The sequence below is a fragment of the Hermetia illucens genome, chromosome 6 (assembly GCF_905115235.1).
Source record: "Hermetia illucens chromosome 6, iHerIll2.2.curated.20191125, whole genome shotgun sequence".
NCBI lineage: Eukaryota > Metazoa > Arthropoda > Insecta > Diptera > Stratiomyidae > Hermetia > Hermetia illucens.
Genome location: NC_051854.1, coordinates 37689557 through 37703189, shown reverse-complemented (window position 1 = coordinate 37703189; position 13633 = coordinate 37689557). Strand labels below are relative to the sequence as shown.

Genomic DNA, 13633 nt, shown 5'->3' with positions numbered 1-13633 from the left:
TTTCCTATAAAGATATAAAATATACATAGTTGATTGATTGCCTAACAATTGATAGAATTAGGATATTTACCCGTAAATATCGGATCTAGATCGGGAGTGTCGTCGACATCGGTGTTTGTTGCAGTGGATACCGCTCCTTCATTGTGACCCATAATATGGAGTCGAAGCCTGTACTTAAATTCCAACTGGTCCGGATGGTCGTGTAAACCACCCTTGCTTCGAATAATCGAGAAGAAATTTTCCAATACATCCTGGTTCAACCGATGTGTCAGAATGTATTTAGTGCCACAATTCTGTTGAAGCTGGTCGAAGAGTTGAACTAGTGCATTATTCGTCTGAATGATGCCTACAAAAAAAAGAAAAAAAAAATTTATTGTCATGTTTAAACAAATTATAATAAGTAAAACCTTTTTGAAAAGGAAGCAGTGTTGTTTTTCCTCTAACTCTTAATTTCCTCATAGTTTGCGACATGTCCGTTAATATTTGAATCTGCCTGTCGATAGCAAGTCCAAACGCCTTCGTTCTTTCTCTGTAGTCTGCGCTTGGAACTCTTACGTTCAGCACATCAAATCAGTCGTTCACCTAAATATGTTTCCATTAACTATTTTTTTCAAGTAAAGTATGCATGCATCCATGGTTCATCTTCCAAGAAACCAAGGGTACCAGCTCTGGAAAGAGCCATCGAAACAGTGTGCGAAAATAGTTTGGTGGCCAGTTTAACTTTTTGTCGCTCTGCACCTCTTAAATTCAAATTTCCGGATGATATTTTGTGGGTGATGCTTAGCTCTTCTGACGTAAGGCATAACAATTTTTGCACCAAATCCTTCGTGATGGTATTGCATTGCAATTCGAAGCCCTGATCGATAAAGTGGTTGCGAAGAAGCTTAATTAAATGTGGCACGTCAGCGAATACAAAAATTTTTCGGTCCGGGTGTACTGGGTTAGCTATGCTGGAAGAGAAATTTATAATAAATAAAGTGTATGCATAAATATAAATTTCAACTTACGAAGGGTTTTCTAATGTAACTCCTAGTTCCTTGTGAAGCGCGCGATTGGTTCCTCCTAAGTCGCTAACAATGGCTTGAATAGGATATCCGTTTTCTTCAACCGATTTTATTATGGTAAAAAGTAGGTCTTTTGTCATTTTACAGTTGAAATCATAAAAAATAGGCTGCTTCCAATTACCAAAAAGACCTCTCAGCATCGCGACTTGAACATAAGCAGCTGGACTTAATGTGGTATCGACTGACTGATCGTAGCAGAATGTCTCTTTAATTTTCATTTCGTCGAAAGAGAGAACACAAATTTTTGCTAAAGCGGCCAAATCAGCATTTCGCATAATTTTTAAAACAGGTTTAAGTATGCCCGGTTGAATATCGATTTTTTGACTCCATCTTTGTAGGGTTCGGACAGATGGAAACGGAAAATTTTTCTTGAGAAGCAACTTATAACTTCTTGCTCCTGTTGCGTAAACCGTAATTGACTTCGCTATGTCCTCTTCACACCATTTAACTTCTTTTTCTGGATTTTTCAATTTTGTTAATCTGTCCATCGGTAAATATGTTTCTTATCTTGGTCTCCAAATCATTTTTCTTTATATTTGTTTTCTTTAGTTCATCTTTAAGCTTCGCATTTTCCTCTTTAAGACATGTGTTTTCATGTTCTGTCCTCGTAAATTTTTCTTTTACTTGATTTCTGTCAAATATTAAATATAAACAGCTTTTCTTTATTGATTCCTTTTATCATTTAGAAAAAGAAGTAAAAAAAAGTAATAATGACTCAGCTGAAAATTGTTAAAATTTTTTGCCTATTGATTATGACACGTAATAATTTATGAAACTTGTATCCGTTAAATATAAGATTCAGGATGTGGAAATAATCTAAATTTTTGTTTCAAATAATAAATTACATACAACAACAAAAACGCACTTACAATAATGCTTGGGTTTGTTCCAATTCATCCTTTAGAGCGCACGTTGAATATTGGCACTAGTATGCTCATCTAAAACGTCTTCTTCGAGAGGCTCTCTAATCCTAAAATTGTAAATTTTCAAAATACTTTCTGGTTTAAAAATATATATGATTTGTATACCCTTCTAATATTTCGTTAACGACTGACTTATTAATTCTTTTCTGCAGCCGTTTCGTCCTTTCTTCCTGCTCCTCTGAATCAGTAGTTTTCTGTTTTGGAAGAAATAACGATGGAAAAGCGTCGTTTTTCAAAAGCAAGGTTTTTTTGTTCGAATAACCTGAATATGAAAAGCCGATATAAATAAAGAAGTTAACAAAAGTTTCTTATAATTCACCTAAAAGCTCGTGTTGTAGATTCCTTTTATAATCTTCTGGTGTAAAGTGCCTGCTACAGACTCTTAACGTAGCCGCATTTAAATTGTCTTTTCGGCAGCACTTAATTTTCCACAAATCACTTTGTTTTTTGTCTTTCGGAAACGTATAAAACCGTATTTTCTTTTCTTCTTCACTTCGATTTTTCTTTTCATTGTCACTATTACACCCAAATACTGCGCACCGCATTTTTATTTACTGCTAATTTTTGAAAACGTTACGAAAAACGGCAAAAACAATTCAACTTTTACTCAATTAACACCTGTTTAACTGACATTCGTGTCGGCAATTAAATTCAAAATGGAGACTGAACGCTCTTAGTGGCGTCACAGAATTTCGACACATGCGCGTGTCGCAATCTGTTTTTTCTTTGATTCATGTCAAACAAGTGATACTAGTTTTTACAGCATTTTTTCTCTTCTTCTTCAGCCTTTGTCCTGTTCATAAGCACGGTCAGCTCATCGTGATTGGTTTCGCCATTTTATTTTATCAAATGCCTGATCTGGATGCAATAGCGAGGCTGCTTTTTACAGCATTGTTAATATGAGACATCTTACTTTTTATAGCATCATCACCAAAGTTAGTTTGCACAAAGATGTTGAGTGTTTCTCAGTGATGCAAACTCAAAAAAAAAATAAAATAAGTAGAATTGAGGAAAAAAATAAGTAGATTTGATGATAAAATAAGTAGATTTATTTTTGTGCCATTAAGAGCCCTATTACCTCAAAAAAATTCGTAATATTATTTATAACTTTAATATATTCAAAGCATTAGGTACAGAACACAAAAAACATAACATAATTCAGAATTAATGATAAAACATAACAATAAATAAAATGTAAAATAATTCATTCAACATTGAAAAACAAAACTTAATTTGTAGTGACCGCGGCTGCGCGGCGGGAACGGAATTTCATTCGGCTCTTTCTTAATTAATTTGCTTAAACAATGCATTTAATAGTGTGCAATTGCCTTAATGTTCGCCGCAGATTGCACATTATTCAATGCATTCGAGCGAATTGATCTTGACAAGAGGCGAATGATTTGCCGCATCCGCAGGCGCATGCGCATGTTGTCGCAACATTGCCTAGCGAGTGAGAAAGGCTATGTAGCGGGAATAGAAGCGGTGCGCAAACAAGGAATGGGGAGAGGCTTGCTGTTTGGAGATTGAAGCGGTGCACGGAAAAGAAAAGAACGTGGGAGTGAGGTTTTTGATCTTGAGGAGTGAAGTTTTTGATCTTGAGGAGGTCTGGTGGACTTGGAGAAGGAAAAGAGACGAGAAGAAAAAGAGGAACAAAAAAGTGAATTTTTTAAAGTCTTGGAGAGGAGAGAAGAAGATCCGGAAGATGTGAAGGTTTTCGCGAGCGAAAGAAAATTCCGTGAATAATTTCAAATCATGGACAAATCGTTCAATCGAAAAAGACAGATTTTGAACAGCTAGGAAACGTCGAATTCGAGCATAATATAATCATCGTTTCAGTAAGAGTTTAAGCAATACGCCTGCTGGATGACAAGTGTTACATATATATATATTAACACATATACACACATATATATATATTAATGATTAATTGTACTTAATTGTTTTTTTTATAAAAATTTTTTTTAGAACCTGTTACACCAGCCGCGAACCGAGCTCGGAGGGACGACCTGGGTGAGTCCTGGTTATTATTTTCCTTTTATTTATCACAATCTCGGCAGATGCCGGATTTTACCTAATACTAGCACTAAGTGCCAAGCATTTAGGCTCGGACGATCCTACCTACTTAAAAACTAAAGGGGCACTGGTGGTGGTGGCCGGTGGTAGGTCAGTGGGAGAATCCGTCGAGTACTCCCCGCAACATCGAGCACGTATGCAGAATGGTGTACTTCTGCATGGTTTGAACCAGACTGTGCGAAAGTCCCAGGACATCAAGGGAAGCCGTGAGGGATTTAGGTACAATACCTGTAGCTGACAATATTATGGGAACTACAACCACCCGCTCGAGACGCCAAATTTCTTTGATTTCACGAGCCAATGGCTCATAGTTCACCTTCTTCTCCACGTATTTCCGTTCAATGTTGCTATTATGGGGGATAGCAACATCAATAATATACGCGGAGCGACCTGTCTTGTCAACTAACAGTACGTCAGGCTTTATTTTTATTTTATTATTTATTTTTCTTTTTTTTTTGTTTTTTTTATTATTATTAGTTAAGTTCTCTTTGAATTTTACCATTTTTTTTTCATTTTATTTTTTTATTGTTATGATAAATGAACTCTGATAAATAATGAAGATTGAATAATGCAATCGTAGTTTGAGGACTTCCTCCTTTTCTAATCCTCCTTTCCCTACCCGCGGAACTTTTATATGAAGGGACATCCTCTAATCGAATAACTGGCCGGAGGATGTCGAGGAAGGGTGGGAACCTCACAGGCCGCGCCTCGTACAAGATCTGAGGCGGAAGAGACGGCAATCGAGACGGTGATCCGTCGTGGATCTTCCCCTCCTTGATCGTGGCACTCGGGTCCGGAGACTTACGGCTCCACGCGCGCGGTCGAGCCGGTTTTTTTTTATTTTCCAATTTAGCTCGCGTTCTGGTTTTCCATCGATAGGCCGTCGCGAAATTCCTTGTAAAATCGACTTAAAAATCCGGTGTGGACCCACGCATCGGACAAGGCACGTTGTTTTACGTAATGAAGCGTGAGGGATCTAAGCGTTCAACGGACCCCCCCACATTCCCGAGCCTGGCTAGCACAGAGGCGTGCAAGAACGTGTCGACCGAGCACTTTGATAGAGCTTCAATCTTTGTGGGCAGACCTTCACGGTCAATTTTGCCAATTTGTTTAGCTTTTTGGGATAGCTCTGCCCTCTAGGTCGTTATCGGCCACTCAGGATGATCGACTTGATCTCCTATATTCCACATTTATCATTACAAATTCCAAAATAAAAAGGGAACCAACAAAATAAAAATTCAATAAAAATTAAATTAAGTTATTTGGGAATATCGTACATAGCTTTATTGCACTTTTTTCTCATCTCAGTAGTCACTTTGAAATTTGTGCAATCAGAATTTTGTAGTTTTAGTAACCCTTTCGTTTGTAAGCATGCTTTAATGGTTGCATTCTCTAATCGATTTCTGATTTTTGTTTTCATTAAATTTACTTGGGAAAATACCCTTTCAACATTTGCAGACGAATGTGGGAAGGACAAAATAGCAAATACTAGTTTAACTAAATTCGGGAATGCTTGCTCGTTACCAATTTCAATGCGAGCAACCATACGCCAAAATTCTTCAATATCTAAAATTTGTTCTTTATCTTTTACGAAATTTATCAGAGTACGGTATTCCGAGTCAATTTCTTGTATATTGTCAGCTAGTAAACGTGGGACTTGTTGTAAAAGTGAAGCTATCGATTTATAGGTACAAGCGTATACATTGTCAGGTGCGATTATGGAAAGATTCCTAAAAAAAAAGTTATTCAAATCGAATCTTTTTAATATTTGCAGAATGGCCTCAATATAAAAGTTACGACACTTATTCTTAAAAGTATCTATTTCAATGACATTGATTTCATTCGTAATTAGAAAGCATTCAACTTTTATACCAAGGTATATACTTTCCAAATCTAACAAACATTCTGGAGGGAGATTAAATTCTGAGGTACTATCTAAAAACATTGTAATATAATCTTTCCTTACAAAGCACTCTAACAATGTTACTACTATTTCTTTAACCGAACTGTGCAACTTATGTATCTGTGAGCTTTCTGATTGAAAAAGTTTATTTAATTTAATGAAAAAAGGAAGTGCGAATTCTAAAAACAATAAATATAATTTAGTTATAGGATTTTTCAGCGACGTTAAAATATTTTTAGCTGTTTGTAGATTTTCCTCTTTGACTGCAATAGAAAAGTATAAGCACATCATACTGTTCTATTAAGCGACTTACGACTGCAGATAATGATAACCATCTCGTTTGAGAAGGGTGTAAAATTTTATTTGCTTTGAATTCAAAAAAATATTATAAGGAAGAAAAATCTTTAAGACGTTTCGATGAACTCTTCAAATAATTGAAAATATTACGCGCCAAATCTTCTACTTCGCCAGGAAGTTTTTCGCATGCGTATGAGGCACATAAGTGAAAACTGTGACAAACACATTTAAGAACGAACATATCATTTATGTCTGCTTTCAATAATGTATTATAGATACGGAATGATTCCTACCCATCATAACATTGGCTCCATCAGCTGTGAAACCAATCATGTTTTGTTTGTACATGATATTATTCTTCGTGAAACTATTGATTACAGCAGAAAACAGACTACTAGCATCTGCAGATTCAACTTCAATTAAATCAAAAAACTAGTCATGTACTTTAAAATTTTTACATACTCTAACCACCAAGCATAAGGTTTTTACTAAAGATATATCTGTGGACTCGTCAATAATTAAAGAAAATTTATTGGCGTTTAACAAATCAACAATTTCTTCTATGTCAGATATTCCCAAAACGTTCCGTAAAATGTTTACCATTTTCGTCCTAGAACACTTTACTTTTTTGGCAATATTCAAATCCGGGGTAATTTTGTTAACGAATTGCGGTAAGTGACCCATTATTTGGAATGCCAAATTATGTTCCACAACAAATACTGCCATCATAATCCCGGCATCAATAACAGCAGTCTTGGATGCTGAACTAAATAATGGTTCAATATTTTGTTGCACTAGGTTTAATGAAATCGTTCCAGCGTTTTTTGTATGTATTTGGGTGTTTGCATGGGATTTAATTGCACTTTTACCCATCTTCCCTATGTATACATCTACAGAACACACTTTACAGAATGCAAGTTAACCCGAACGGAAATGCTGCACGCGCAAACACACCTGTGTCAGCACCACATCCAAAAGCGACGTCTGCAACTATTGGGGTCATCGGTGCAATCGATGAAATCGCATGATTGCACATTAGGCAAAATCATATTAATTTCTTTTATATTTCAAAAAATTGTAGTTAGTTGTAATTAGAATGCCAAACAGGCATGAAGTAATAAATTGTTTTTTTTAATATAACTACCCGATATTTTTATTAACTGGCGCCCGAGCAGGGACCGCTTCGCACGTGTGATTTTTTTGATAAGTCTTATCCTTAGAATCTCTAGTAACTTCGTTACATTATCGCAAAGTTTCCGCGAATTTTAAAACGATACGCGATAACCAAGTAATCGTTTTCGTGTAAACGCGAATGAAAAGTTTTCGGAGTGGAAAAGATAGAACCGGAATTAACCAAAATTTCGAAGCACGCGTGTTTTTCCTGATTTAGCCCCAAGTAGCCTTTGAATAACCAAAGGAGGCAAAAGGACAATCGCTGATTAAAGATCCGAAGCAGTTCACCATAAAATTCGAACAAAACAAAATTTCATCCGATATGAAAGCAAGAGCGTTCTTAATGTAAGTAATTACAAATTATTATTGTAAAATTACGCCAAATTGATTTCTCTAAAAAAGCTAACCAGATTCAATTAGAATAAATTCCAAGTTTTAAAGGTTCAATTAAGAATTGTATGTTTTGTTTTACCTTATATTCATTTATTAAAGCTATTGCATTATTGTCACTAAATTGTCTTTTATATACAAAAATATTTAATTTATTTTAATTGAAAAGAAAAATACTCGAAAAGCGAATCGTTTGAATTGACATAATCAAAAGTGAAATAATTAAAAGTGATTGAATTCAGGAAGTGAATAGTGAATATCTGCAATCTTTTTGAATTTATCGGGAGAGGTGATCTTTTAGTTATTCAAAAATGTCGAATCCTCATAATTTGATTCAACCACCGCGATTAAATCTCGATGGCCTTGCTGATGCTTTGCCCACTTTAGAACCACCGGTTAATGGCAATCATAATGAGTCTAATAATGCTCCGAACTACGAACTGCTCCAAACTATTTCCCGAGTAGTTGAGGAAACTCTCCGTACTCAAGGGAGACAAATGTTTAGTGCATTATTGAATCCCGTATCTGACATTGGAGATGAAGTAGACGTACCAGTTAATATCAGTAATAATGAGAATCTGTCCGAAATGGATAGAATTCCTGACGTCGTTAAGAGCTTGAGGACATTTTCTGGGGAACCAGGTGAATTCAGCTCATGGCGAAAGAGCGTTGATAGAATCCTTCATATTTATGACCATCTAAGAGGCACGCCGAAATATTACGGTATACTATCGGTTATAAGAAACAAAATTGTAGGTAACGCAGATATAGCATTAGAATCGTACAATACCCCTCTGAATTGGACTAAAATCTCCAAATGTTTAAATCTGCATTACGCGGATAAAAGAGATCTTGGTACCTTAGAGTACCAGATGACAACCTTAGTCCAAGGTGCGAATACCGTTTCCCAATTCTATCAAGAAGTGTATAATCACCTATCTCTTATACTTAACAAATTAGGGTCGATTGAAATGAGTCAGGACGCGATGAATATCATGACTCAATCGTACCGCGAAAAAGCACTTGATACGTTTATCAGAGGACTAAAAGGTGATTTGCCACGGTTGCTTAGCATTCGCGAACCGGCAGACCTACCGCAGGCCTTACATTTGTGTTTCAAACTTCAAAACATGGATTATCGTGCCCAATACGCGAATAATTCCAGCACCAATCCACGGAAGGTTCTCCACAATACTCCACCTCTTGTTCCACCACGTAGAATGATGTCTATTCCTTCTAGACAGGCACCAATACCAGCCCCTAGGCGCGATTTTCATCCACAATTGGTCCATAATCCTCAAGTGCCACAGAGACCACGATTCTACTCACAAGGTTACCAACAACCCCAACATGAGGCTCCCCAAAATAAGTTACCTCCTCCTCGACCACCACGAGGACCAGTACCTATGGACGTTGACCAATCCATCAGGTCTCACGCCATAAATTATGCCAATAGACCCCAAAACCAACGTTGGCTACCAAAACGTCCCCAACAAGCCTCCCAGGGGCATCACCCTCCACCTAAGATACAAAGAGTGTACTACACAGAACCTGAGGAAACCAATGATGTTACAGAGGAACAATACGAACAAGACATGAACCAAGAGGACCTTAATTATGACCAGACCCTAACTGACTATGTGGACACTAGTGACGAACCAAGTATCGACCAATCCGAACAGCTGGACGATATCTATTTTTTAGATTAACACGCTCTTCACTCCCATATTTCGAGCATGTAGTACGAAGTGGAGAGCGTCTCAGATTTCTTGTGGACACAGGGTCTAACAAAAATTATATACAGCCTAGACACATCCGAAACCATATACCAAACAACAAAGCTTTCTACGCTAACTCCGTAGGAGGTAGCATCGAAATTACGCATCATGCATTTGTAAACTTATTTGGCCCTGATGCAACGAAAATTCATTTTTTTATCCTTCCAAGTTTGATTTCATTCGATGGTATAATTGGTAATGACACCCTTAAACAAATGAAAGCTATCATTCACACAGACGAAAACTATATGACACTTCACCCTAACTTACACATTCCTTTGAAACAGCATATCTCAGAGACTGTTAACAGCATTAACATCAGAACAACACATCTAAGCCAGGAGCAATCGAGTAGGTTAAAGTTAATCCTTAAGAATTGCTCGAAACTACTCACAGAACCCGACGAAAAGTTAACGTATACTAGCACAGTAAAGGGAGAGATACGTACGAAGACCGACGACCCTGTATACTCCAGGTCATATCCCTACCCAATGGCCTTGAAAGGAGAAGTTGAGAAAGAAGTAAACAAGCTTCTCAAAGATGGAATAATAAGACCCTCCAAATCCGCTTATAATTCACCAGTTTGGATCGTTCCTAAAAAGCAAGACGCATCCGGTGAGAAAAAGTATCGAATGGTAATAGATTATCGCAAGCTCAACACGGTTACTATCCCAGAGAGATACCCCATTCCCGAAATAAGTGAAATTTTAGCGAATTTGGGCAAAAACAAATTTTTCTCTATAATCGACCTGAAGAGTGGATTCCACCAAATCCCACTCAAGGAGCGCGACATACCAAAAACGGCTTTTTCTATTAACAACGGTAAATTCGAGTTTACCCGTCTTCCGTTTGGGTTGAAGAATGCTCCGTCCATTTTTCAGAGAACCCTCGATGATATTCTCCGAGAGCACATAGGGGTGTGCTGTTACGTTTACATTGATGATATTATCATCTTTGGAAGAAACGAGGAAGAACACTTTAGTAATCTTGAAAAAGTGTTGAAAACCTTAGAAGCCTCCAACATGAAAATCCAGTCGGATAAATGCGAATTTATGAAAACGTAGTAGTAAGTAAGGATGGTATCAAAACTAACCCTCAAAAGGTCCAGGCAATTGCGAATATGGCAGTACCTAAAACATTGAAAGATCTTCGATCATTTTTAGGAATGTCAGAATATTATCGACGTTTTATTCAGGATTATGCAAAAATTGCAAAACCCCTAACGTCTCTTTTAAGAGGGGTAGACGGACGAGTGTCCAAAAATCAATCCAAAAACAAAATCGTTCACCTCGACTCGAAAGCCTTAAATGCTTTTAATAATCTAAAAAATTGTCTTGTGTCTAAAGAAGTAGTACTGACTCATCTGAATTTTGAAAAGGAATTTCATTTAACAACAGACGCTTCTGACTACGCCATTGGTGCAGTACTCTCTCAGGATAAAAAACCCATCGTCTTCCTTTCCAGAACATTAACAAACACCGAAGAAAACTATGCTACCAATGAGAAGGAGATGCTTGCCATTATATGGGCACTGACCTCATTGCGAAGCTACCTTTATGGTTCTCGAAAGATTAAAATATACACTGACCATCAACCACTTACCTATGCTCTTAGCAATAAGAATACTAACAGTAAGATGAAAAGATGGAAAGCCATCCTAGAGGAATACAACTACGAGCTAGAGTACAAGCCGGGTAGAGCTAACGTTGTCGCAGACTCGCTTTCGCGGCCTCCTAAATCAACCCTAATCAATTCCCTTACCCCTACAGAACATAGTGATGAGAGCTCGTCACACAACCTCATCCCTACTGTCGAGTCACCCATTAATGCATTCAGGAATCAAATTATTTTAAAATTCGGCAATGAAGACAGCTACCAGCTACAAAACCCTTTTCCAAATTATTCGAGACACATATTTATCAAGGCGCAATATTCAAATAATGAATTAATAAGTATCTTCAAGCGTTACCTCAATCCTAACACCATAAATGGTCTTCTAACTGCCGAAGAGAATATGGGCCGCATCCAAGAAATTTACCCTGAACATTTCAGTAGCTACCGAATACGCTATACGCAGAAATTTGTCGAAGACGTCTCTAACGAGGCCGAGCAAGAAGAGAGAATACTACAGGTACATAAACGAGCGCACCGCAATGCCGAGGAAAATCGGTTACAGCTATTAGAGCATTACTATTTTCCGAGAATGTCGGCAAAAATAAAAAGCATAGTAAAACGATGTTGTACTTGCAAAGTAAATAAATACGACCGACACCCTAATAAACCCTTACTAAACGCTACTCCTATCCCCGCATACGCAGGTCATACAATTCATATCGATCTCTTTAGCACTGAGGGACATAGAGTTCTAACTGCCGTCGATAAATTTTCTAAATTTGCCCAGGCTAAAATAATTGCTTCAAAATCCATCGAGGATATTAAACAACCCCTTACAGACTTACTTTTCTTTTACTGTGTGCCAGAAATCGTTGTCATCGACAATGAAGGAGCGCTTAGGTCCGCCTCCATAACCTCCTTATTAGAAGATGACCTTAAAATCCGAATCTATAAGACTCCCCCTTATAAAAGTGAGATAAATGGCCAAGTTGAACGCTGGCACAGTACGCTTACTGAGATTATGCGATGCCTAAAGGAAGAAGGACCACCTAGATCCTTCGAAAATCTCTTGCAGCGTGCTGTTTACGAATACAACCTTACTATTCACTCCACTACGGGAAAAAAACCAGTTGAGCTACATTTCGGCCGAACTCCAAGAATAGACCCAGACGAATTAGAACGAATTCGGCTATCAAATATTGAGAAATTAAGACAGAAACAACAGACGGACATAAAAAACCACAATAAGACGAGACAGACCACTAAGCAATACGAAACTGGAGAAACTATCTACGTAAAACAAAACAAAAGAAAAGGATCAAAATTGACAGCACGATACAAACAAGAAATTGTTAAAGAAAACAATAATACAACCGTTTTAACTGAATCTGGAAAAATCATACATAAAAGCCACATACGTAACTAGTCTTCCCTTTTCAGGATCTTACCCTACTTGGTAAACGCCAAAATTGAGATTTTGGACTTCTCGAACTCCCAAATCGTCTTGTTTCACACAGGAAGAGCAAAAATACAAGACGGAAATTTTAAATTGATCCACACTATCAACATCGATCAATACGAGCGCTTCGTAACAGATATTGAACCTGTTCTTAATCTCCCAGAAGTCAGACACTATTCTTTCTCATCTCATTTATCTTACGAGCTCAAACAAATTCAGGAATTTATTCGAAATTTAAAACCACGAAAAATTAAAAGGTCACTTGATTTTATCGGCAGTACTTGGAAATGGATTGCAGGTAATCCAGATCACGAGGACTTTGTCACTATAAAAGCAAAAATTAACAATATGTTAGAAAATAATAATAGACAGGTTCTAATCAATCAAATGTACACTGAAAGAATCAATAATATTACACAAATTGCAAACGAAATTCAGAAATTATTTAAGGAAAGCAACAAAACAAATTATGATATGATATTAGATGTTAAATTCAGATTGTCAATAATTAAAGAAGAATTGAAAAATATAAACCTAGCAATTCATTGGGCAAAATTAGGCGTCGTTAACTCAATTATTTTATCAAAAATAGAAATGAAATTAGCTACTGACATTTTAGATAAAGAATTTGTACCGTACTCCACAATAGAAGAAGCTTTAGATTTCGCGGAAGTAAAAATAATAACAAATTTGTCATGTTTACTGTACATTATAAATATTCCTTTGACGACTAAGCCTATCTATGAAACATTATTAATTAAAGCTGTAAAGAAAAAACATATTATCAATTTCATCGAATTTAGTAAAATTTTGAAAAATGATGAACAAATATTTGGCGTAATTGAAAACTGTAAAAATGTAAATTCTTTAACCATTTGTAAATCGGATGAAATTTTGGATATCTCAAACACCTCTTGCATACCAAACGTGATGAAAAGCCTTACAGCCACATGCAAGAC

The 13633-nt window shown here is 36.8% G+C and overlaps 1 protein-coding gene across 1 annotated transcript; it reads right to left on the bottom strand.

Annotated features, from left to right (window-relative positions):
* Window positions 1-1964: 1964 nt before the first annotated feature.
* On the bottom strand, window positions 1965-3213 carry LOC119659096 (THAP domain-containing protein 1-like). Its single transcript, XM_038067015.1, has 3 exons — window positions 2307-3213; window positions 2093-2249; window positions 1965-2034 (listed from the first exon to the last, which is right to left on the bottom strand). The coding sequence occupies exons 1-3, from the start codon at window positions 2530-2532 to the stop codon at window positions 1965-1967; spliced, it is 453 nt and encodes a 150-aa protein (XP_037922943.1). The 5' UTR covers window positions 2533-3213.
* Window positions 3214-13633: the final 10420 nt, after the last annotated feature.